This window comes from Rhamphochromis sp. 'chilingali' (assembly GCF_963969265.1).
Source record: "Rhamphochromis sp. 'chilingali' genome assembly, chromosome: 8".
Classification (NCBI taxonomy): domain Eukaryota; kingdom Metazoa; phylum Chordata; class Actinopteri; order Cichliformes; family Cichlidae; genus Rhamphochromis; species Rhamphochromis sp. 'chilingali'.
Genome location: NC_137935.1, coordinates 26,129,891 through 26,154,333, shown reverse-complemented (window position 1 = coordinate 26,154,333; position 24,443 = coordinate 26,129,891). Strand labels below are relative to the sequence as shown.

At 41.3% G+C, this 24,443-nt stretch overlaps 1 protein-coding gene across 1 annotated transcript in view; it reads right to left on the bottom strand.

The window, feature by feature from the left end:
* Positions 1-24,443, bottom strand: part of lekr1 (Leucine-, glutamate- and lysine-rich protein 1) — a 129,308-nt gene that overhangs the window by 45,046 nt on the left and 59,819 nt on the right. Inside the window, exons 4-6 of the mRNA XM_080888370.1 lie at positions 20,383-20,460; positions 17,552-17,715; positions 9,562-9,643 (exon numbers count right to left, since the gene is read on the bottom strand). Of these exons, the coding sequence (XP_080744496.1) occupies positions 9,562-9,643; positions 17,552-17,715; positions 20,383-20,460 (324 nt within the window). The remainder of the gene's footprint in view (positions 1-9,561; positions 9,644-17,551; positions 17,716-20,382; positions 20,461-24,443) is intronic.

The following is a 24,443-nucleotide window of genomic DNA, read 5'->3' as shown; positions in this document are numbered from 1 at the left end:
CAAGCCAATGCTTGGGGACTAACAGCTCTGACCCTGCAAAAATGGCAGCTTTCCCCCTGAGATGTACGTCTAAAACTATATAAAAAAAAAGAAAAGAAAAGAAAAGGCAACACAGTAACGGCAGCTAATGCCAGACAACCACATTAAATCCATGGCGGAGAGATGAGTTCAGGGTGACACGTAAGGTGTGAATGTGATAGCAGCCAGTGAAAGTATGCGAATGTTAGTCACAGACAGAAGCACAAATACAGACACATAATGAGAGTAACACTCGCAGCTGTCTGGCTCCAGTTATCAGCCTCCCGCTCTTTGTACCTTCTATCACACTCACACATCTCCATCCCATTCTCTCTCTCGCTTGCTCTTTTTTTTTCTTAACCTTCTTTTCTTCCCGGGCATCTACCGATGATTTGGAACAGACCTCCTGCATTCTTTCTATTCAGCTACAGCATAATACAATTCATACTTTACAAACTACTATGCCTTGACCCTCTCACTCTCCCTCCCTTTGTGTTTTCAAGGTCAGAGATGACATGATATCTATCTCACAATATCTTACTCTCAACTGCTGTTTCCGTTCTTTCTATTCTTTATCTCCCGGTCTCCTGTTCCTGACTCTTTTTCCTCTGAGGTGAAAAGGGCCTTTGAGGGAGAGAAGGATGACTGAGAGAGAGAGAGAGAGAGTAAAATGGTGGTTGGTGGTGTTTTCTTTGTGACTTTGCAGGCTTCAAAGTGCAGTCAAGTCCACAGTGCTCCGTGAGAGCGCTGGAGGACTTTGGGCACATTTGTGGCTACAGGCATGTGGTGCACACAGTTTGCACATGGAAACAAAGTGAGAGTCAGAAGAATCTATTATCACATATTATCAGTAGATGTGTCAGAAGCAGGTTACGATCACAACATGAGGATTCCAGGAAAGTTCCTCCAGGGGAGGGGAGATGGGTTCAGAATAAAAACAACAAAATCCCTTAATAGTTTTTCCCACTGAGTGGACCGAGTTATGTCACTATCGGTAAACCCTGCACGAACTTGAAACGAGGTGAAAAAGCTTCCTGGTTGTGCAAGATTTAATCAAAGTAACCACAGCAGATGTGGCATGTGCAATCACAGCCTGACAGCACGTAGCATTCAGATCAGAGCCGTCACATGTTTGCAGGCTTCAGCTGGATGACTGATGGAATCACATTAATCTTCGCCCGTCCTTCGTGGCCACATTTCGTTCCCCTGCGTAATTAGATGTGTCACACAGTTCAGGAATGCCTCGTAAAAGTGAAGCAGACCAGGAAAATATTCGAGTGACCAAAACTGCGCACGGTTTGCTGCCGATCGAGCCTGAAGCAGGACAGGTGGCAGTCAGTGGAGGAAGTGGTGAATCGCAACACCAAAACTGAAATGCTGACTCAGAGTGGTGTTGTTCTTGGCAACCGGTCACAGGAAAGCAGACACTTGCAACATTAGGGAAATGCATTTATTTTTGTGGTGTGTGCTTACAAAAGAGTGAGATTTCTTTTGAATTTGAAAAGGGAAGAGGAAAGAAAAAAAAGTCTTCTTTCTCAAAGGGCTGTGGCTGATTTTTATCTAGCATGTGATAAACAGCAGAGTGTGGTGAGGGTGGAAAAAAAAGACAGAAAAAAATCTGTTTCTGTGTCAGAGAACTCGTGGGAAACGGGGCATCCTGAGAGCAGTCGCTATACTACTGCCAATAACCACACAGACATATGACATAATGCACACACACTGGCTTTAATGCACACATGCGGGCACACACATACACAGGGCAGCCAGCGTGCATCATCCTTATGAAAACAAGCTGTTTCACATCAATCACATCAATCCTTTGCTCTTTCTCTCTTGACCTTCACTCATTTCACCAACCACTCTTTCATCTTTCCTCTCGTGCTCCATGCGTCCTATCCCATCTTTCATCTAACCCTCTCTTCCAACTAATCCATCCTTTTAACCGGGCCTGCGTCTGCGTTGGATGAGCCATGTGTTCGTCCTCTGATGAAAGGACGAGCTCGGTGTCTCCTGCCAATCAGAAAGCAGCAGGACTCTTCCCAACACCTCTTCCAAACGACTCATCCTGAGATATAGGTGGAGGTTTGTGAAGCTCTCTGTGATGAACTGACAAATGCTGACAGATGATACATAGCCAGTAGCGTGAGTCATAAATCAGATTAATAAAAGTTAATCCACACAAGGAGCAGAGTTTGCATGCACAGTGTATTATAAATTAGCGTTATTTTTGGATGAAAGGAAGGTGATAAAAGTATCCTAAAAGTCTGTAAGTCACTTTGTTTGCAAATGAGAGAACAAGCTGCCCTTGGCTGGTCAGAATGCACAGCAAGATCAAAAAAACATTCCACAGCTGTGGACTGTCCTCAGATATGTGTGTTTCCAAAGCAACCAGATAGTGCCACAGAAGCAAAACAGGTGTGGATGTCTGATTGAGGTGTGCGTCAAAGGTTGGGGAGTTGTCATGGCGATGGCTTTTACACACAGATTATTATTTTTTTGCTCTTAAATATCAAGAGTGAATCGAGGGTCCAACATGCTCTGGAGATGTGAAGATACAAGTTGAGACTAAAAGGATTCAGGATGCACAGAGACGCCCATAAACTCCCACAAAACAGCGTCTGTGGGCATTTTAGTCAGCGTCAAGCGGACAGTGAAAGGAGGGTCGACTCAGACGTCCCATCTGGACCTCAGTCTTGACCTCGGCTGACTGTCTGCCACACACGAAACAGATTAATCACTCCCTTGTGCTCATTGTTATTTCTAACCAGCGACATTCGTTCAAGTAGAGCACAAATCTGTGGCACACCCATGCAGTGTTTAACAACTTGTTTAGAACATGCAAACCACACAGCAGTTAAAATCAGCTGTTATATTTATGCATCAGGATTTAAATTAATAAAACTGAAAAATATTCTCTATTGCACTTTCTTATAATACTTACTTAATAACAAAATCGGCAGCATTAGTAATAATAACATTATTTATGAATGAATATAACTTGTTTGGTTTTGTTTTTTAACACTGGCACTTTTTTAAGCAAAGCAAGATGAATTTTTATCAAGACTAACACAATTATTCCTGAATTAACTGACGTAACGTTTACTCAATATTACACTTAAGGCACTTTGTACTTTTATTCGAGAAGCACTTCATTTGATTTCCAGGTAAAAAAAAAGAAAGATTAAAGCAAGAAATATGATACCAAGATACAAAAATAAATATACCCAGTTTTGATAAATATTCAAGCAAATTTACAAAACATGTTCAGACAGTTGACGTGCCAAACTGGCCTACAGCTACCATTGTAATTGACAACAGTGAGGAACTGCTCAGATACCTACGTGTCAGCCCCTGTTTCTCTGTCATCATCTCCACACACACCCTTTATCATGCAATAAAGTCTTAGACTTGAACATATTTGCCTGATCCTTCTCACCTAACTCATCATGCAACATGTCCTTAAGGCTGATTCTCCCTGTAGCATTCTATCTCCATATGTCAGGTCGCGTCAGATTGCAAACCTCGCCTCCGTCATCTCTGTCTCTGCATTCATCCCTGTGTTAGATGGATGTGCACGTTCCACATGCGTGGCCACAAAGTCAAATTAAGTTTGGGCACATGCAAGCATGCAGAGGCGTGAGCAGTTTTTATGGCAAGAAAGAGGGCAGCGGGTCAGATGGAATTAGCTTAAAAATAAAACACAAAAGTACAGAATGAGAACGATCCGTTTCATGCAAAAGCAGTCGAAGAGAAGAGGACACGGACATGGAAAGAAACACAGGAAAACTATTATTTGTGCACCACAGTAAACTGTTTGCTTTCTTCAGTTTCCCTGAAGAAATATAATATTCTTTGCGATTGATTGCAAACAGACTTGTAACTGGGGACCAGTATCTAAGCATGTTTTTAATTCTAAATACGCACCAGTGAATTCAGTGAATGTTAACCTTGAATTATATTCACACTGCTGTGTACAGTGCAGTGCAAAAGTCTTGAACCGCAATGAGCAATAGTTCTCCAGGCTTTCTGAAGATGATCCTTCCTTTTTGTGTGTTTGGGGTTTTCTTATGCACATGATACGTGTTTCACAGACCCACACGCTACAGAATAATTATGAATTAATTCCACAATCTCAATCATTCTGCATATATTACATTCAGTACCATCAGTAATGTTTCTAAACCCGATTAGCATTGAATAAATCCTGAAGCACGGTGAATTTATTTGCATCATTTATTGTAAAGTTTGCTCCTGTTGGAGGAAGATGAGGTTTCTCTTGTCCAGGCTGAAGTGAAGAAGCAGCAGAGTCCTTCTTCTGGAAAACCTGAAGTGCTTCTTCTTTTTCAGGCACTTTTCCTGTAGACTTTTGTTCTGTGCTATGAGATTTGTCATCTCAATAATAAGTTCTTTGTGTTGTAACTCAAATTTTCTCCAGCCCTTTAATTTTTCATGATTTTTTCATGCTTTTCTTGGAGTTCTTACTGTTTCTCTTGCAGCTCTTTATATTTTTCTTCTTGAACTTTCTTATCCTCATGCATGTTGTGGTTTGTTTGTTGTACTTTGTCTTGGATGCCCAGCAACTCTTGATGTCTCCTCTGCAGTTCTTGAAGTGTAGACTGGATAGTTTGTTTTTTCTCTTGTCGTCACTTCTCCTCTTGCATTTCAGTGTTTACTGTGCTTTGTTATATAGTCCTTTCAAATTGGTATTTTTGCTCACCATTGCTTGGATTTTACTCTGAATTTCTGTGCATCTTTTCTCCTGTTCTTGTTTCTTATCCTCAATTTCATTGTTTTTGTCCTTTGCTTTGTAAATAATGGTAATTCTGTATTTTTCTTCATGAAGTATTGGAGAACATGTTGTAGTGAATATTTTTTCGAAGGTTAAAAAAGGTAATCGATGGGAAAATTTGACCTGCAGTGAGCAGTTAAAGTGTGCATGTGAAAACACTGTTTGTGCTTGATGAAACGTCGCTGCCAAGTCACAGCTTATCAAACAGCTGTAAAAAGACATTTTACCACAGCAATAAATGTCGTCCTCCTGCTGGGAAGAAAAAGACTGATGTTCCTGAACACATCCTCGTGGGACTCATGAGGGTTTGAGAAATTATTAATTTTAACCGAACATCCTGCTCCATTTTGTTGCGTATCTTTATCTTTAAGGCTAAAGGCAGGAAGCAAAAAGCTCTGTGAGGTTTTACAAAGGGATGCAAATGTTTCTTTTTGTTGTCCAATTTACACAGCTGCATGTGTGTATGTTCTACACTCAACAAAAATATAAACGCAACACCTTTGTTACTGCTCCCATTCCCCATGGGATGGACGTAGAGACCTAAAATTCATTCCAGATACACAATATAACCATCCCTCCCAAACAGTGGTCACAAATCAGTCCAAATGTGTGGTAGTGGGCACATCTGCCATATTGAGATAATCCATCCCACCTCACAGGTGTGCCACATCAGGATGCTGATCTGACATCATGAGTAGTGCACAGGTGTACCTCAGACTGCCCACAACAAAAGGCCACCCTGGAATGTGCAGTTTTTTGCGCTATTGGGGGTCTGGGGACCCAGAACCGGTCAGTATCTGGTGTGACCACCATTTGCCTCATGCAGTGCAACACATCGTCGCATGGAGTCTATCAGATTGTCAATTGTGGCCTGTGGAATGTTGGTCCACTCCACTTCAATGGCTGTGCGAGGTTGTTGGATATTCGTGGGAACTGGTACACGCTGTCGTATACGCCGGTCAAGCACATCCCGAACATGCTCAATGGGTGACATGTCCGGTGAGTATGCTGGCCATGCAAGAACTGGGACATTCTCAGCTGCCATCTGCCCTGAACAATGTGAACCATGATTCATCCGTGAAGCGCACACCTCTCCAACGTGCCAGACGCCATCGAATGTGAGCATTTGCCCACACAAGTCTGTTACGGCGACGAGCTGGAGTCAGGTCAAGACCCCGATGAGGACGACGAGCATGCAGTTGAGCGTCCCTGAGACGGTTTCTGACAGTTTGTGCAGAAAGTGTTTGGTTGTGCAAACCAATTGTTCCAGCAGCTGTCTGGGTGGCTGGTCTCAGACGATCTTGGAGGTGAACCTGCTGGATGTGGAGGTCCTGGGCTGGTGTGGTTACACGAGGTCTGCGGTTGTGAGGCCGGTTGGATGTGCTGCCATATTCTCTGGAACGCCTGTGGAGACGGCTTATGGTTGAGAAATGAACATTCAATGCACGGGCGACAGATCTGGTTGACATTCCTGCTGTCAGCATGCCAATTGCACGCTCCCTCATTGCTTGTGGCATCTGTGGCATTTTGCTGTGAGACAAAACTGCACATTCCAGGGTGGCCTTTTGTTGTGGGCAGTCTGAGGTACACCTGTGCACTACTCATGATGTCAGATCAGCATCCTGATGTGGCACACCTGTGAGGTGGGATGGATTATCTCAATATAGCAGATGTGCCCACTACCACACATTTGGACTGATTTGTGACCACTGTTTGGGAGGGATGGTTATATTGTGTATCTGGAATGAATTTTAGGTCTCTACGTCCATCCCATGGGGAATGGGAGCAGTAACAAAGGTGTTGCGTTTATATTTTTGTTGAGTGTATTTATACACCTGTGGCTTATGGCAGAACTTGTCAAACATGGCAATAAAACACCTGCAAAGAAGAAGTGCCATTTCACTGAATGCAAAACTGAAACATGGTTATCTCAGATCTGGAATCACGAGCAGAGCAGAGAATGACTGAGGCTGTCAACTCAGTGGCAGAAGTGGAAAGCCTGTCGACAGCAGGATGGCCGGCAACTGTTCCTTTATCCAAGAGCTAAACACTCATGAGCTGGAAAACATTAGCCAAGGTGAAATTCGGTGGACTGATCATTTTAGTAAACAGACTGAATTTTAATAAAACATGTAATTAAAGCAGACATATTGTACTCGTTTTTAGTTCCATATCCTGGGACTTTGGAGAGTTCCTTATTTCTCCCACACTGGTCCCAGCCCCTCAGTCTAGCCCCTGTCTGAAACAAGCTCCTCTACTGTTAATCTATAATTTTACTTTCAATGTAATAGAGAGAGACACAATATTAACCAAAAATCCAGAAAAACGCATTATATAAATGTTATAAATTTCCATATTATTGTGAGAAAAAAGTATTGTTCTCCAAGCAAAACATGACTTCATTCATTCATTCATTCATTCATTGGTGGAGAAACCCTTGTTGACGAGCACAGCGATAAGATGTTTCTTGTAGTTGGTCGCCAGGTTTGCACACATCTTTTAGCCCACTCCTCACAGAAACTCTCTAAAACCTTTAGGTTTCTTGGCTGACAACTGAAATCTACAACTCCGTCTACAGATCTTCTACAGGACTGAGGTCTGGAGACTGGCTAGGCCACTCCATGACCTTAAGTGCTTCTTCTTTAGCCACTCCTTTGTTGCCTTGTTGGGATGTCTCCGGTTACTGTCACGCTGAAAGAAAGCCTCTTCCATGACCCATTTCGAGTGCTCTCACGGAGGTTCTTATACAAGATTTTATTGAACATGATTCCAGAGCACAGGTGAATCTGCAAAAGGAAAATATGCTGCTGCAGGTCTGTACCGCTCTCCACCACACACGGGCAGCTTTATGGAAATCAGACAGATATCATTCATAACACTGACAACACTGCAACAGAATTAACGGAGCGGGGAAATGTTTTGCCTGATATAACTGGAAAAGATGCCAAACAAAAAAACTCGGGCACACCTTTTCTACCTTATTTCATAATCTAGACTTAAATGCTCATAAACACAGCCACCTTTCGTTAGGAACATCAATTGAACCAATGCACAATATAACAACCACAGCTATTCACAATCCTCTAGTTCCCACATAGCAAGCAGGTCTGGCCCAGATCTGGTATCAAGCCGGCACTGCTGGCTGACTTCTGGCATGGTAAGTGGTAGGGCTGGGCAGTATCATACTGTTCACGGTAATACCGGTAAAATGTTGGGCAACGATAGAAAAATGAAATATTGCGATAGAATATGGGTAAAACGCGCATGCGCAGTGCCTTTGTTGTCATACGCACACAGCGGAAAAAGCATGGCGGCGAAAGCAGATTGTTAGAATTGGTTTGTAAAAATGCTGCAACTTCAGTGGTGTACTCAGATACACAACAAAGCACTATTTTTGTTAGCGCATGCTAGCGGGACGTCGTTATTACCGTGTTTTTTTGGAAAATACGGCACACTTAAAATCAATCCATTGATTTTCCTGAAAATCGACAGTGCCCCTATGAATTCTGGTTGTGTTTACTGACCTCGAAACGATTTTATGTGGTACACGGCGCTCAAAAATCTGTCAAATGTTTTAGTACGACTTTGCTAAGCTACGAACCCGGACTGCTTGATGGATTGTCGGAGCATTACGGCTACCATAGGCAGGAGCCTCGCGGAGTGATACGTACTGTGCTTCAACATAATATTACCGTATTGTGTGTGTATAACCTCTTTATTTCTCAAAACTATTTGAGCACCACAAAAGATTTCCACCCTGAAAAAATAAATTTGCCGTCATGTTATAAACACTATTCTATCATCCCGAGCTGCTCTTTTTTACAATGCGAGTGCAATAAATTGCTTTACTTTGTCTGTAAAACGATGAACATGATATATCTCACCTAAATTAACAATCTTACTCACACTCCTCTGAAGCGCAATAAACCCAAGAGTTGTCAAAACCTGAAGACTGGCAGGAACTGCATAGTTTCTCTGGGTTTGGCACAGTTGGACCCAGTTCCTCATGCCTAAAGCGGCATATGAGCCAACTATCATCCTGAGTCATAAAATCACAACTTGTTCTCATCTGCTCATCAAAAAGCTCCTCCAACAGCACCACATAATAACATTACGTACAGCTTTAGCTATTTGTCTGATTAAAATGTTGCATTTTTTTTATTTATTAAAAAAGACAAGCTAAAAACTACAGTCACAATTAATAAAGTGCTTTCCTAAAGGAAAGTGGAGGAATTGAGGTATGTGTATGTGCAAACAGACAGAAATATGTGATGGCAATAAAAAATAAATAAATGTACAATATGACATATTTTAAAGTGTCAGAATGTAACAACTACAGCATTATGTCAATGACGTCTATGGATTGTGTTACTAAAATAAAACACCAACACCCAGTTTCTGGATGGACTACAAAAACAAAAAAACAGTCACTCCTGAGAAAGCTATTTTCTACATATCATGTATTTATCCTCTGAGCAGACCTTTGTTTTAGTCTTTACAGTAAAATCCTCTGGTGTTGCAACCTGACAAGCCTGGTATGCAGACAGTGAGCATTTCCTGGTCTGGGTGGAGTCAGTGAGGCTGCACTTGGCTGAGGGAAGTTATGTGTAGAGTAAAAGCCTTGCAGTGACCTGCTCTTTACCCGGCATATTTCAAATACCACGGATCACCTGCGTCCACATCGGTGCACGTGTTTGCGTGCGTGTTTGTGTGTGTGTGTTTTGTTTGTTTTACCACATACTGCAGACACTTACATCAGCTGCTGACTTAGGCACTCTTTCGCTTCTCTCGTGTTCTGAAGCGCCACGCTGGAATTCTTCAACTCCTCACTCAGTGCTGTTTACACAGACAGACACACAAACGATTACTTCATCCGATGAAGATGCGGTAAAAGCTTACAAAAGTCATCCTGCATAAAGACAATCCGGGGGTACATGAGAGCGACGGAGTGGGCCGTGTTTTCTATCAGATGGTTCATTGGACTTGAGCAAAGGAGGACGGCTCACATTAAATAAAACACTGTGCAAATGTGACATTTGTAATAATGAGGAAAAAACACAAGTGGAGGAGGAAGAACACAAAATAAAGCTCGTAGTGTATCATAAACAAGAGCTGATGTGAGAAATACACGAGGGTTGGTTAAAATAAAAAGTCATAGCCACGAGCTGAACATGAGGAAGAGAGGGAGAGCCGAAAGACGGGAACGTGTTGACAGGAAAGCTGGGACTCGGGTGGTAAAACAGTGATATGGTAGGGCAGCCTGTGTTGTTGTGTGTCTGACGCCAAGGAGCTGCTGTATTGCTGCTGCTTCTTTACTTCACTGCCACCTTGGTGGTTCGATACAGCATGTAGACAAAACCAAATCACTAGATTAAAAAAATAAAACAAGAATAAAATAGCAGAGAAACGTGAATCTTGAAAGGATCTTTAAACAAAGGCTTAATCTAGATGTGTGCTGCACAGGTATGGGGGGCAATCATTATTCTGCCGGTTTCCAGGCCACTGAATACATGTATTAAAAACGGACATGGAGGAAATGGCTGACTGAGATATTTAGACTTTTGTCAGGCCAACAGCTTGTAACACTGCAGCGCTGGACTTCTTTCTCCATGCAAGAGTGGCTCTCATGCAAGAGAAAAGCATTTATGCTTCGAGTCTGAATAGTGAATAACATGCCACTGTTTTCACTGGAAAATCCCTGTGCATGTAGCTGTCATAAGTGTAAATATTTGCATACTAGCCCTCGTCTTCAGCTAAATATGTATAAAATGACAAAGGCTTGCAATCATAAATTGCATTATCGGCAAGCACGGGCATGTACAGCTGCCAGTGGAAGTGGGCCACCGGTGTTTATCGATGATGGTTCTGCTGATAGAAGCAGCAGGACGAACTGTAAAGTGTATAGAGCAATACTCTCAGCTCATATTCAGAGAAATGCTACAAAACTGATCAGACTCAGTTTCACGGTGCAAATGGATAATGATCCAAAGCGTACCGCAAAAGCAACCCGAGAATTTCTCGAGGCAAAGACGGGATATTCTTCATTGGCCAAGTCAGTCATTTTATCTCCAGATAGCGCATGTTTTTGAATTACCGAAGACAAAACTGAACGCAGAGAGACACCCAAACAAGCAGTAACAGGAGGCGGCTGAAGTAAAGGCCTGGCAGAGCATCTCAAGGGAGGAAACACAGCATTTGGTGATCATGAGTTCAAGACTTTAAGGAGTAATTGACTGTAAAAGACTTCCATAAAACTGTCAAAAATGATCTTTATATTTAAAGTAACGTTAGGTTGTCTAAACTAATACAAACTGCTTGTCAGTCAATTGTCCATTTATTCAAAACTACAAAAGAAATGTTACTGTACCAAAACTTTGGGACTTAACTGTAGATTTTTAATGCTTTGTTCACCAAGTTAAACCGTGAGGACTATTAGCATGAACTACTGTTAGGTTCTGTGGCTCTGCAATAATCAATTGGAAATAAAAGCATAAACTGAAATTTTATGGTTGTCTAGAAACATGAATTCTGACATTTGTCAGATAACTATGATAAAAAAGCTTATATTGTTATTTCTTTTGTGGTGTGTGGCTATTTATTGTTAACAATGAGAGTCACCTTTAAAGCAAAGCTACTTTAATATTAGGAAATTTAGTACATTACATAAGTACTACATATTCAAAAATTTAAAAATGAAAAAGCAACTCCTGCAGGTTGTAATAACTGCTGCAGTATGAAGAAATGTGTAGAAACATAATCGAGTTCAAGTTATTTATGATGTTTTGAAATCATGCGTTGTACGGCAGGGTATCGTGGCTGCAGGCCTGGAGAGCTCTCAAACCAATGTCAGCCTGACATTCTCCTGCTCCCGTCTTTGTTTTCTTTGCTCTCTCCCTCTCTTGTTTTCTCTCTTTTCACTTCACCGTCTCTCTTCTCTCAGTCTTTTTTTTCCATCCAGCTTCCTCTCTTTCTGTGTCTCCGTTTTCTCCCTCTCACCCTTTTCTCTTTGTTTCTTATCTTGGCTCTAACTTCCATTCCCCCTTTCTTTCGCTCGCTCTTTCAGCAGGAAAAGGGGAATGTAGGAGGTCCTTCTCCAACTGGCAATACACTGGTAATTGCTTTCTGGTCACTGTGACATGACAAGGTCTGCCAGGCTAAAGCGGCACAGCTACACGCTCAGAAGGACACGCGCGCGCACACACACAGCAAAGGCAAGAAGTGCGTGCGTGAAAAGCAGCAAACACACTGAAACACGAGCCCCGTCAAAAGGCTCGCACAGAAAGACTCGCAAATAAACACTGCAGCAGCAGTCGTGTCCAAACAGCAATAGCTGTATAAATACTTGATGGAGCAGAAAGGTTTTGCGATGACAGCGAACCAGCTGGTCTGACTTTCTCCGCAGCCCTTCTATTGTGTCCTCGCTGCTAACAAAAAGACACACACAGTGTAACAAGGTGGCTGTAAAAATTACAGCAACTTACTAGCAGCTGGCCACAGACATTTTAGAATAGCCTCGCTGTATTGTCACTGGGGCTTCTTTACTTTGTGCTGTGCTGCAGTCACAGAACATTTTATTTACTCTATAATACACCACAGAGCAGTACATGACTGCTTTTGAACGCCAATACTTTAATAAACAACTTCTTCCCTTTGACATATTGACCAGTTATGTGGGGCTGGGTCGATATGTTCTCATCTGACCACATCCTTCCAGATTGGACGATCATTGATGTTTTGTTTAGGAAGAAAAGCATTTGTTTTGTTATTTTTGGCAAAGGGAGGACGAGACAAGATGTGAGAACTCCTCAGTCCTCAGCAACTTTGGACTCGGCCAACCTAACGCAAACTGCCAGGTCCAGTGTATTTAGTGTTTATGTGTTCTCGACATTTGCTTGGCTGCAAACAACAATGTCAAAGAAGTCGTTAATGTGGCTCCATTCTGTTAAGTAAGATGGCCAAGTAGTCAACTGGAAACTTTGCGGCGGTTTGCATATAACAGCTCAACAACCAACAAGGAAGAGCATCCAAGAGCAGTGAACTAACTTGTCTTTGTTAGGCTGTGTTTAGGGCTTGAGGCTTGAGTGTCAACATGATGGAATTGGCATATGTCAATATGTTTGGTTTAATTATAGGTTTAGATGACATTTGCATCCAGCTACAGCTTCTGTGAGAAGCAGCAGCTCCACCCTTAGACCAAGCTGGATCTGAAGCCTCTTCTGATTTAAATGGAAAAATGATATCGTGATTCTGTTTTTCCCCCTGGGACATGAGGCCTGTCAACATTACACTCAACTGTCCTGTTCAGATCAACAGCTGATATATTTCTAATTTCAGAAAATTGCATCAATATTGGCAGGTGGGCACGGGTCACTTCGGAGTCTGCTGCTAACATTTAAGTATAAAGTGATGAGGTCAAATCATTCAGTGAGCGTATACTGGCTTTTTATACCTAATTATTATTCATTTGCTGTAATATGGCTTGGAGGTAGAGTGCGCACCACACACTGCGGTAGCTTTAATGTTGAGGTAACGCCTCCCTGTGAAAAACGCATTGGTTGAAGTGTTGGGACATTTCAGCTGACCAAGATTTTCTTTGAGTGAGTACAGCTCTGCAAATAATTCAAACCCAATACCAGGGGAGATCAGAAAGTCAGTCCAGAAAACATAAGAACTCTTATGACCACAAACACAACGCTATGAACTCAAAGCACTCTAAAAACACCAAGAATAAGATTTACTCCATGGAGGGAAAAATATGTTACAGGACAAAAAACAAAGCTACAGTTTGACTAATCTAACTGCAGAATAAACTGATGTGGTAAATCACTGAGAGAGTGCAGGGGCTAAACTAAAACTTTGATTTTTATTTATGATGTTTTTATGGCAATATGATGATTTCAGTTTGCTTTGTGGGTCATAAGGCATCGTATGCACGTTACCCATGCCTCTCCATGCCACATGACATATTGCTTGATTATGGTTTTTTGAAATTAGTCTCCCAAGGCCGAGTATATTGTTGTGAACTTTGAAAACAATCCATAAAAAAATGTGGGCAACATAGTAAGTTTTAACTGATTTAGACATTTGTTGTGATCTTGACCTGGAAGCGATTTTCACCAAAATTAAATCAGCAATTTGACAAATGATATCTTAAAATGCTCGACTGCTAACAAACAGGCAGACAAGCAACCAAATGAAACCGATTGCAAGCCCACTCCCTTCAGAGGGAGATAAAAGGGGGGGTTCACACTAAGGATGTTTCAAACTACAGATTATCTTTGGCAAAGCATCAACATCTTTTACATGTGATTTACATAAACAGCAGTTTACAACTGCTTTTGCAAACACGCAGCAACTGCCGCAGCCTGAGGCTAAAGCTGTGGATGGACTGAAACAAGCAACGCCACTAATAACTCTAGCCGACTCCCATAACGTAGCTAGGTTACAGTAACCTACACTACAGGAGCCAAGGCAACATTAAGACCCTGCAAAATTGGAGCTACCTTTACAGTTACACACGCACACACTGGAATTTTTACACACTGGAGTCTACATTACTATAACATCACATTCTAAAGCATACCACATGCATTTTGTGTGTCTGCCTAGTTTATTATGCATAATGAAAGCATACCACCTTCTGAACCACAGCAGCTTCAGGGGAAAAAATCTGATTGAAGTGCTGCACAGCAGACCCCTGAAGGAGTTTACTGTTCCTACCTCGAAAATTTTTTTACCTAACTAGAACACCAAGGAGCGTACTACATGTTCTCAGAGAAAGTAAGTGCTATGAAGTGAAAATTGCTCAGTAATAACGGCTTATTACTGCATTGCAGTTGTCTTTTAGAAACCTGCTATACCTGAATACCTCCCTACAGGAATTCATAAACTTTTAGCTGATTATACCCCAATACAATTCTTATCCATGTTTACATTAAAATGCTTTGGAGCGACTGAGAAATGGAAACAGAGAGATGTGGAGGCAGTATTTGCTAAGCTGTGTGAACATATATTTGATATTTTTATATTCCTCCTATCGGTATCAACTCACACACGTAGAAAGTTGGCTCCCAGGGAAATAGATACTATAGAGTGTTGGGATGGCCCACGGTGTTGGCAGATATATGTGGTTCACGGATCGGTCACACACACCCGCACACATGCTCACAAGCACGCACGCACATTTGTGTGGCTTTAGTCACGCTTAGTCACATGACACTCGAGTCTGTTTCCACCAAAATCCCACACATTCAAACCTCTGGGTCCATCGCCTCTAACTGTCAAGTCATACAAGTCAACTGCTGACATTTGCACAAAAGTAAAGTTGGATTAATCGCATCTTCATCTTCCTCCAATCTCACCGTGTGTCTCTATCTTGGTTTCTCTGTAAAATTCCACACCCCTCAAGGCTTCTCCTCCCTCCTCTCTTCCACCTAACCATAAACCACATTTATCTATTCACATTGGGCAACCTCCTTATGTTTCCCTCTGCTCCTTCTTCCCCACCTCACCTGCTCCGCTCGTCTGCTGTTCGGCGCTAACCACAGAATGCTGACAGACAAGTAGCACAGTTTAAAAGCCGACAAACGCCCATATCAGTTTGCAGTCGCATTCAGGTGACTGGCAAAGGGTTTTTGGTTCAGTTTTGAAATTACAGTAATTGTATCACAGTAGGGCTAAAAACATGTCACTGATTAACCAGCTGGTGTTGGAACGAGCCAGAACTAGCTGAATAATTATGGGATTTTTGCTTGTCAATCAAACGTTGCAGATAAAGATGTTAAAAGCCTTTCTTATGCACATTATCAGCTTGACTATAATGCGCAGCATGGTAACCTATTTTGAGCTTTCGTAACAACACACAAAAGACACAATACTAGTCTTAAATTTAAACTACACAAAACCAAAACATACAGCAACTGGTGAACTTTAGTCAGTAAACTGAACCGACACTCATATGTATAACTACACCCCCCCCATACCAGTTGCTGATTTGTTGCTGACTGTCTGTGAAATCGATTGCTGAAGTCTCAGTCATACAGGTCTAGAGACCAGTTGGGCATCCCCTGACGACCACTGGCTGCTTGGAGAAATAGAGTTGCCAATTACTGGTACAGCAACTACTTTCAATTCAGTTTTATTTATATAGCGCCAAATCACCACAACAGTTGCCTCAAGCCACTTTATTTGATAAGTTAAGAGAAAACACCAACAATCAGATGACCCCTTATGAGAAAGCACTTGGGAAGAAAAACCTCCCTTTTTACAGCAAGAACCATCCGGCAGTACAAGACTCAGGGAGGGGGAGCCATCTGCTATCATTGGTTGGGGGTGAGGGAAGGGAGGGAAATTGCTTTTAAAGTGGTATACAGCGCTTCCTGCTTTACTAGCAGGCTGCTCGTACTTTTTGTAGAAGAATACACTTCTCGCCAAGCAGTAGTGAAACTATGAAAAGTGGCCCTGAAGTAGATGAATGTTTGCCTTTAAAGTAAAAGGCAACCAACACGTTTCAAAAGGAGCAACTTTACTTTGAAGGCAAATGTAGTAGTTTCACTACTGCTTGGTGGCTAATTTTCAAGTTCGCGTCTTCCATCCAAACTTCCATCCAAACTATTGCGGACTATGCAGTAATATGTTTTTGACCAAAACAAACACAAGGATGTTTTTGGTGCAGCACCTTCTTTGCAGCTGATTTCACATGACAACATTCAACAACCTCCAGCAACCAGCTAGTAAATACGCATGTCTTTGCCTAGCAAACAAAGTTTCCCTGGGAGGGGCCGGCCCGTCTGTAAGCCTGTGTACAAAGTATAAAATTGCAGCATTGGTATATTCAGAAACCCAGATGCCGAATTGTTTTTAAAGATGAGAAAAACAAATAGAGAATGCCTCGTCGACATTAGGTTTCTATATTTGTTTTACAGAAGATTTGCTTTCATTGAACATATGTACTGTGTATACGAGCCCACATGGGGGTGTTTGTGTCTCAGTGCGTGCATTCTTCAGTGTGTAGTTTATTATATCCGTTGGTTCGTGCAGCAGCTGTTTTCACGAACACGTCACTGAGCAAACACACTCACACGACATCAATACAGACAGTAGACCACTTTCTTTGACTTCCTGCATCAAACCCCTTCTCTCTTTTTGCTCTCCGCTATAAACACACACATACACGCTTACACTTCGCAGCTGTTTGGAACGTGCAGCACAGAGAAAACGACCCACCCATGAGGTGAGCCGGAGGTTAACTCTCCTTCAGGCATTTACTGTCAGTGCAGAACACACACAAAACGCACAAACACATGCCTGCCTGCAGTCTTGCTTCACTTGCTTACATCTATTTAAATTTTATCGTAGGAGGTTCATCGGTTTACAGACTTTAGGCACATGAACCCATAAAGACGTGCACACACATTTCATCCTGTCTAACCTCTCTTTAAAGATTGTTAGAGTTTGTGTATAAACACACAGACACGCACACATATTGCGATCCATTCATTGTGGGAGCTGCTCTCAGAACTAAAAGAGTTGACGGCACAGTTAAACTAATATTTATTCCTGTTGAGAGATTATTTGCTCAACTCTTTCTGCCTCTTTCATGTCCACTTTAGCACTCTACAAAAACACATGCACTGCTTTACTGTGCTGTAAATGACTCTCATATATATAAACCTTTGTTTCTTTTACACTCCTTTGAACTAGTGTGTGTGTGTTGTGTGTGTGTGCATGCACAGTCTGTATTACCTGAGTACACCTGTGTGTTGTGCTGCATTATCTGAGACCTGAAGGCCTGCCAGGCCCTTGTCAGTTGGCTGAGGAAACCCCGTACATCTGTGAGCGCGCTGCCAGAGGAGCGGAGCAAAGACAGAGTTGCTCGCAGGGCCTGATGCTGCTGCACACAAGCACCTCTGAAACACACAAACACACACAAACTGACAGCTTGAAATAGTTTAGATTTTACAATTTCCAGAAAAGCCTTTGATTTTTAAAAAATAAATTTACAATACTTCATTGCTTTGACACATTTGGTTATAATATCTGAACCTCTAAATAGAGTACTGTGTGCGAATCACACATTAACTTTTAATGGTGCCACCTGGAAAGATCATTGTTTTGTATTGCAAACTAAGAGTGGAAATTCTTTCTCCCTCTCCTTTACAAATACTAAGGCTGTTACTCCACTGGAGTTTATCAATGTGATGAAGAGAGAAGCAAAGTGTGGCGTTGTTCTGGTGTGAAACAAATAACATACTGTGAAAACCAGATGTAAAATTTTTGAAAGAAAACTGTAAAAGAAAATATCAATTACACATTATGTAAACATTAATTTTAATTGAAAATAGTATAAAACAGCAAAACAAATGTTGAAACTAAGAAATTCTAGTTTCATTTTTAAAGTGTTTAAAACAACTATTCAGATGCCTTTGAACATTGGGGTGATGTCTTAGAGGTAAAGTTAAAGTGATGTTAGTCCATTATTAGCAACTTTGTCTGTTCCAGTTCAGTAAGAGATCTTAGCTAAATCTTCTTCTCTCATTCATCTGATATTCCTAACAATACTGTATGCTATCAGTTACTAGAAACCTTCTACACGTGCTCCAGGGAGATACAATTTAGGCTGACTGGTAGGGATAAAAAAAAAAAAAGATACTAATCAATACTAAAAATTGCTATTATACAAGTCAAGACACTCAATTGCAGCAGTATCAATAACAATAGTACCATTTTCACCCCCTCTAGTTGGCACACTGCTAACGACACTTACCAACACTTTACGAGGAACTTTGAGAGGTCAGTAAAGCTCACACCAAATGTTAACCTGGCTGGTGCTGCCTAGCTCCCACTAAGAGCTAGGCAGCACATGTGGGCACATGTGGGCATTCTTAATTTGATAGGATAAAACAATAATTTGTGTGAAAAAAAGAGCTACGTTTATCTTAAAGTGTCATGTGAAATGGAGCGTGTGACAGGCAGAAAGTGGACCCAGAGTGCAGGATTCAGCAGACAGAGATAAACTTAGAATTGCAGCTTTTTTGCTGGTAAAATATCATGAAAACAAAAGCAAAAGTATAACAGGGCTGGCAGTCTGTCTGGAAACTAGAAAGACAGAAGCTACACCCATAACAAGTGAGGACACGACAAAGAATAGAAGGAGATGCAGACAATATATACAGAAAGGAGGAAATCGAGGCAGAGTGCAAATAGATTTCTCCTAAATTTTGACTCATGGACTGAACATTGCTTAAATTCTTTGGTCTCACTTTGTCACTACAGATGTAGGCAATGTAGGGCAGGTAATAAATTAGTAGGAAAATAATGGAGAAATGTAAAAGTTTCAAAAATCAGAAGCTAAATAAATGACAGCAGGCGACTGAGGATAAAAACCACAAAAAAAACAAAGTGTTTTTTGGTGTTCTGCCTTCTTCCTCACCAAAATCTCTCTCACTCTTAAAGAAATATGTTCAGACGAAAAGCACTTTGAGAAACATGAAAGATCACTAGCCCTCACTCACATCTGCATTCGGATACAAACACACACATGCGCACACAAACTCAGGCAGACACACAGACCAATGTAAAGCATGGAAAACTAGAGCAATGGAATAGAACATTCTGTTATTCCGAGCCCACTTTTGTGGGTGAGAGGACGCCGGACAGTTTCCTATTTTCCTGCATACTCATAGATGTGGAAGCACACAATCCAGACACAGGAACACACATGGAGGCGCACACAGGTAGACATACACAGTAACAAGCTAACATTATGAGCATGGCTGGGTTTTACGAGCAATATGATGGGACTGTTTTTGAGAGCTCTGTGGGGCTGAGTGGTTGTTTTTGCTTATTTGGGGTTTGTGGTTTAAGGTGATAAAAAAAATGAACAGAGTCTCTGACGAAACGAGACAAGACGGGACGAGAGGGCAGACCTTGAGCTGGTCGGCAGTGCCTCAGAGTGTGCATGTGTGCGTGCAGGGTGAGGGGAGTACGGGCACTGCTTGTCACGAGAGCCAGTTTTATAATGTCAGATGACATAAATCACGAAGCTGACAGGACCGAATGGAGGAACAGATATGAGCCAGATCTGTCATTGGTGATAAGTCCTAAAACAGTGGAAAACTTGAGACTCAGAGAAAGAGACTGCACATGTTCGTTCCCCATACTGGTTTACTCATTTAGCAGCTTTCGGTATTTCTCATATCCTTTCTCCTACTCTCTACCTCTTCACCTCTTTCATCTGCTTCTGTCCTGGTATTAGCTGCTCATGTCTTTTCCATCCTCTTTTTCTATTTCCTGGAATTAACCACTGGGTCAACTGAATTAACCTTCTCTCTTCTGTTTTCCCACTCTCTATTTTATTGTCCTCCTGCTATCATCTCACACAGTTGTTTCCCATCTACCCTGGACTTCCCTGTCATGAAATTTGTCCAGAACTAAACAGCCAAGCTGGGTGGCGCACGCCAACAGGGTGAAAATGAAACTTTCAAGCTGTTTTTGGCTTCTTTACAAAATCCTTAACACATAACTGTATTCCCCCATGCGCATGCCATTTTACTTTTTCCTGGTCATAAATTTACCTGTGAATTTCAACTTGCTGCTTCTCTTTCCCAAGTATCTGCTCTGCCTCCTCTTTCTTGGCAGCTGTTATTGCCAGTCTGTAGAGGAAAAAAGTACAGAATTACAGAAAATCTGTCATTTTAATGAGACTTCCCTGAAAAATGTTCCCATTCAAGTAGTGATCGATGGCAACAATTATTGTGACTATGTGCAATGAACTTATTGGTGTATTATTGCTGTCTTCAAAAAGACTGTGCACCAAGATCGCAATAAAATTACAATAAAATGGCAGTCTGCTATCAGTTTGTAACTGCATGGGGTCAAGTTCGCAATTATATGTAACTTGTTGATGATTCATGGTTAACTGAGATAAGTTAAAAAAATTGCAATTCTGTTGGTGTTAACACACAGAAATTCACATGTGAACTGAAACTCAGACTATCTTCTTACGCTCAGAGCCTCATAGACTTAAACAAAAATTCCTTCACAATAGTAACAAAGTTGCTGCAGGATAATGATTTAACTGCAAAATGTTATAGGCGATTGGCAACCTTCATTTTATATAAAAATATAAACAAAACACAACCAGTTGTCATCTAGTTGAATCAAGTACCTTATTAAAAAGAGGAACTGCACATGAATTGTGCTCAGTGGTACAAACTGGCTCAAACTGAGTGCAATCTGATGTGTTAGAAATCTGCCTTTGTAGGTATACTATTGTGTGTCACAATAGTAAGCAGACCAATTGCCTCCCACCAGACAACCTGTGCAATAACCTTGCAATCAAAAGTGGTTGTCCAGAGGTTGAGGGTGTTGCAACCTCAATCTGCAACTACTTGCAATCAGTCTCCAGCAGCAAAAAGTCGCAGGTACTCACAAGCAGGTTCCTGTCCTACTTTTACTCAAACTGTGACAGAGCCATTAACAGTGAAGTGAAAGTAGGCCATATCATATACAGAAATACGACCAAGGGACAGTTGGATTAGATGAAATATTATCCCATGAGGAACTTCTAGCCACAGCTCCAGGTGTGTTTTTGGTGTGATCATGGTGATTCATCTAATTACCTCCCAAGAATTCTTAAAAAATGACTAACTACAAGTGCCTTTCATGCATAAACTTCCAGCAGCTTTGGTTTATCTCTTGGTCAGTGTCCTGTGTCTCTGTAGGTGGAGCTGGCCTGTGCTAGGATGTGAGTTTGTGGTTGTCTGTGTCTCTATTTTAGCCGTGGCAACGCTCCCAGTGTGGCCTGTGAGAATGGATGGATGAACGGCTGTGATAGACAGTAACAGCGTCAAACAAAGGCAGCATCCATCTCCTTTTAAAGTGAGAAGAGCCACTTCATTAATGGCTTACAACTATAATTTACTGATGACATGGAGATGGGATCAATCAGGATATGAGAGTAGATGACATTGTGTACTTTTCTACAGGTGAGCTGTCACGCACAAGTTTGTAAGCTGACATCTAATAATTTTTGGATTATTAGTGTTACGTCCCTCTGCAGCTTTTAATCGTCTCAGTGTTTTCAGCTGGTGCTAATTGGCCACACCTAGTCAGGTGTGGATAAAAGCATACCTGAGGCAAGCTTTCCGGCAGTGCACTAGTCTTTGCCTTGGTGGCACCAGCCATTTTAGCCAACCTGGTTTTCCATTTTAGGATGAAACCTCTTCTCACCCACACTCTGTTATTCATCTCCTTTTTTTTATGTTGCGGCTTTTGAGCCGGGTCGTAACATTAGCAACAGTCCTGTGAGGTGTAACCCAGCTGTTGGGACTTGTTTATTTTACTGAGTAAGAGGCTGATTGTTTACTGATCAAAAATATGTCCCTGTCATTTTACATTATGTAAAGTCTTCTATTTCACAGTATTAAGGTAAAATGCTAACACATTTTACTGCCAATAAGCTGCTGCAGACAGATATTAGCCAAGGTTAAAAGCAGAGGTGTGGACTCGAGTCACATGACTTGGACTCGAGTCAGACTCGAGTCATTAATTTTATGACTTTAGACTTGACTTGAAAAAATGTTCTAAGACTTGTGACTTGACTTGGACTTTTACACCAATGACTTGGGACTTGAATTGGACTTGAACCGGTTTACTTGAAAAGACTTGATATTTTACCCCAAATATAAAATTTAACATGCATATTATATAGAGATTGAAAATGTGACGTCATTCACGGGTAGAACCGCAAAGGATTCTGGGAACTCGTGGCAAGCGGTACTAGCGCAGGCAGGCTTTCAATTAAAATCAGTTATACAGCGATAAAAAGAAACACAAAAATGTCAAGAAGCTGTTGTATTATTAACTGCAATAGCCGGTCGCATGACAGCCACGGGAAGCCGACGGGTAAAGAGATCGGTTGTTATCGGATTACGTCGTTGAAGAGAAATTGTTCAAGCCATGTTTCCGAAGTAACAAAGAGGCGACTGGATTGCAGCCATTCAAAGATCAAATATAACGTCCTAGAACACTCCAGCTCACAGGTTAGTCTGCTCCAAGCATTTCCACAAAGGTCAGTGTTTTTTAGTAGTTAATACGTCATTTTTCTTAGTGATATAGGTTACAAGCAAGTCTGGCGCTGAACAGAAATTGTCGCGCTATGCTCCTTTATTTATTGTGTTTATTGTGCATAAATAGTGAATTGTCCTGACACAATATTGCGTTTCGCTTCTGTTATTATGGTACATTGACAAAAACATATACTTTTATTCACAGGATAAAACAGTTGTTTTGTTTCACTAATTGTCCAGTACGATTACAGCATACAGTATTATTGTCACTGCTACATTTCTGTGATGCTACCAGAAATTATTTCCACTGCTAATTAATTACCGTTGAGCTCAAAGGTCCTATTAATAAACGGTTAAGGAATGTGTATTTATGACGACGATTTGTGAGACTGGTAAACTTATGATACGTACGATGGTCTTTACTTTCTACACGGTGCATTTCAAGGTCCTGCACCCATCCGTCGGTAAACTGTACCTGGGCTTGTTGCAGTGACCGGAAGTTACTAAACTTCATGAGTGTATGCACTCACTCCAAGAAGCGTATAATTATAAATATGCATATAAATATGCTACGATGAGATAGCTGACTTCATCTAACTAGCAAATGTTGTCCAGGCTACGTTGGTGATGCAGTTTTTTTTTAATGTGTATGATATTTTTGTCATGCGATTTTAAAGCCAGTCCTACAACCGCATCCAAGAATAACATGCAGCTTATCTCAGAACTGTCGGTGAAAATTATTCTTGGAGCTAGGTTTAATTGAGCTGCATTTTAAAGAGGTGCAATTTCACAATTTGTGTATATTTTCTAAGTTCACTATTTTGTCATGTGTTGAGAAAAACACAGATTTAAAAATTACATGGTCTAATATTTACATTTAGCATATAACTGCAACATGCTTTTTTTCGGGGGGGTTTTAAAGACTCGAAAGGACTTGAAATTCAAAATTTCAGACTTGTGACTTTACTTGGACTTTTACACCAGTGACTTGAGACTCGACTCTGACTTGCCTGACATTACTTGAGACTTGACTTGAGACTTGAGGATAAAGACTTGAGACTTACTTGAGACTTGCAAAACAATGACTTGGTCCCACCTCTGGTTAAAAGCATTTGCTGCAGGGCGCCGCTTATACCTTCACTTATAATGCATGCCTATACACATGCATAGATATCTATCAAAGTGTAAGATGAAATGTGTAAACGTAACATTTGCAAGAACTTGCCAAAGTATGTGCATATGTGGATACCCGTTCTTTAGCTGAAGCAGGTACTCAGTGAACGCGCTGTGCTGAGTGGAATGAATAGTTTTACACGTCTAACAATGGCTGCACTTGAACAACTTTGTATTTACACATTAAAAAAGTAAAAAAAAACAACAACATCAAAAAAAATCTGCTCTGTTATCAGTAATGCTTCCACAGTTTGGTTAAAAAAAAAAAAGACACGAGGAAGCTAAAGGTTATGATATGTTCTCGACTACTCCTGAACACGTCTCTCATCGTACATTTCCCAGACAGAAGCAATCAAATCTGACATGTTTCTGTAATCAACCCCAATCAGAGA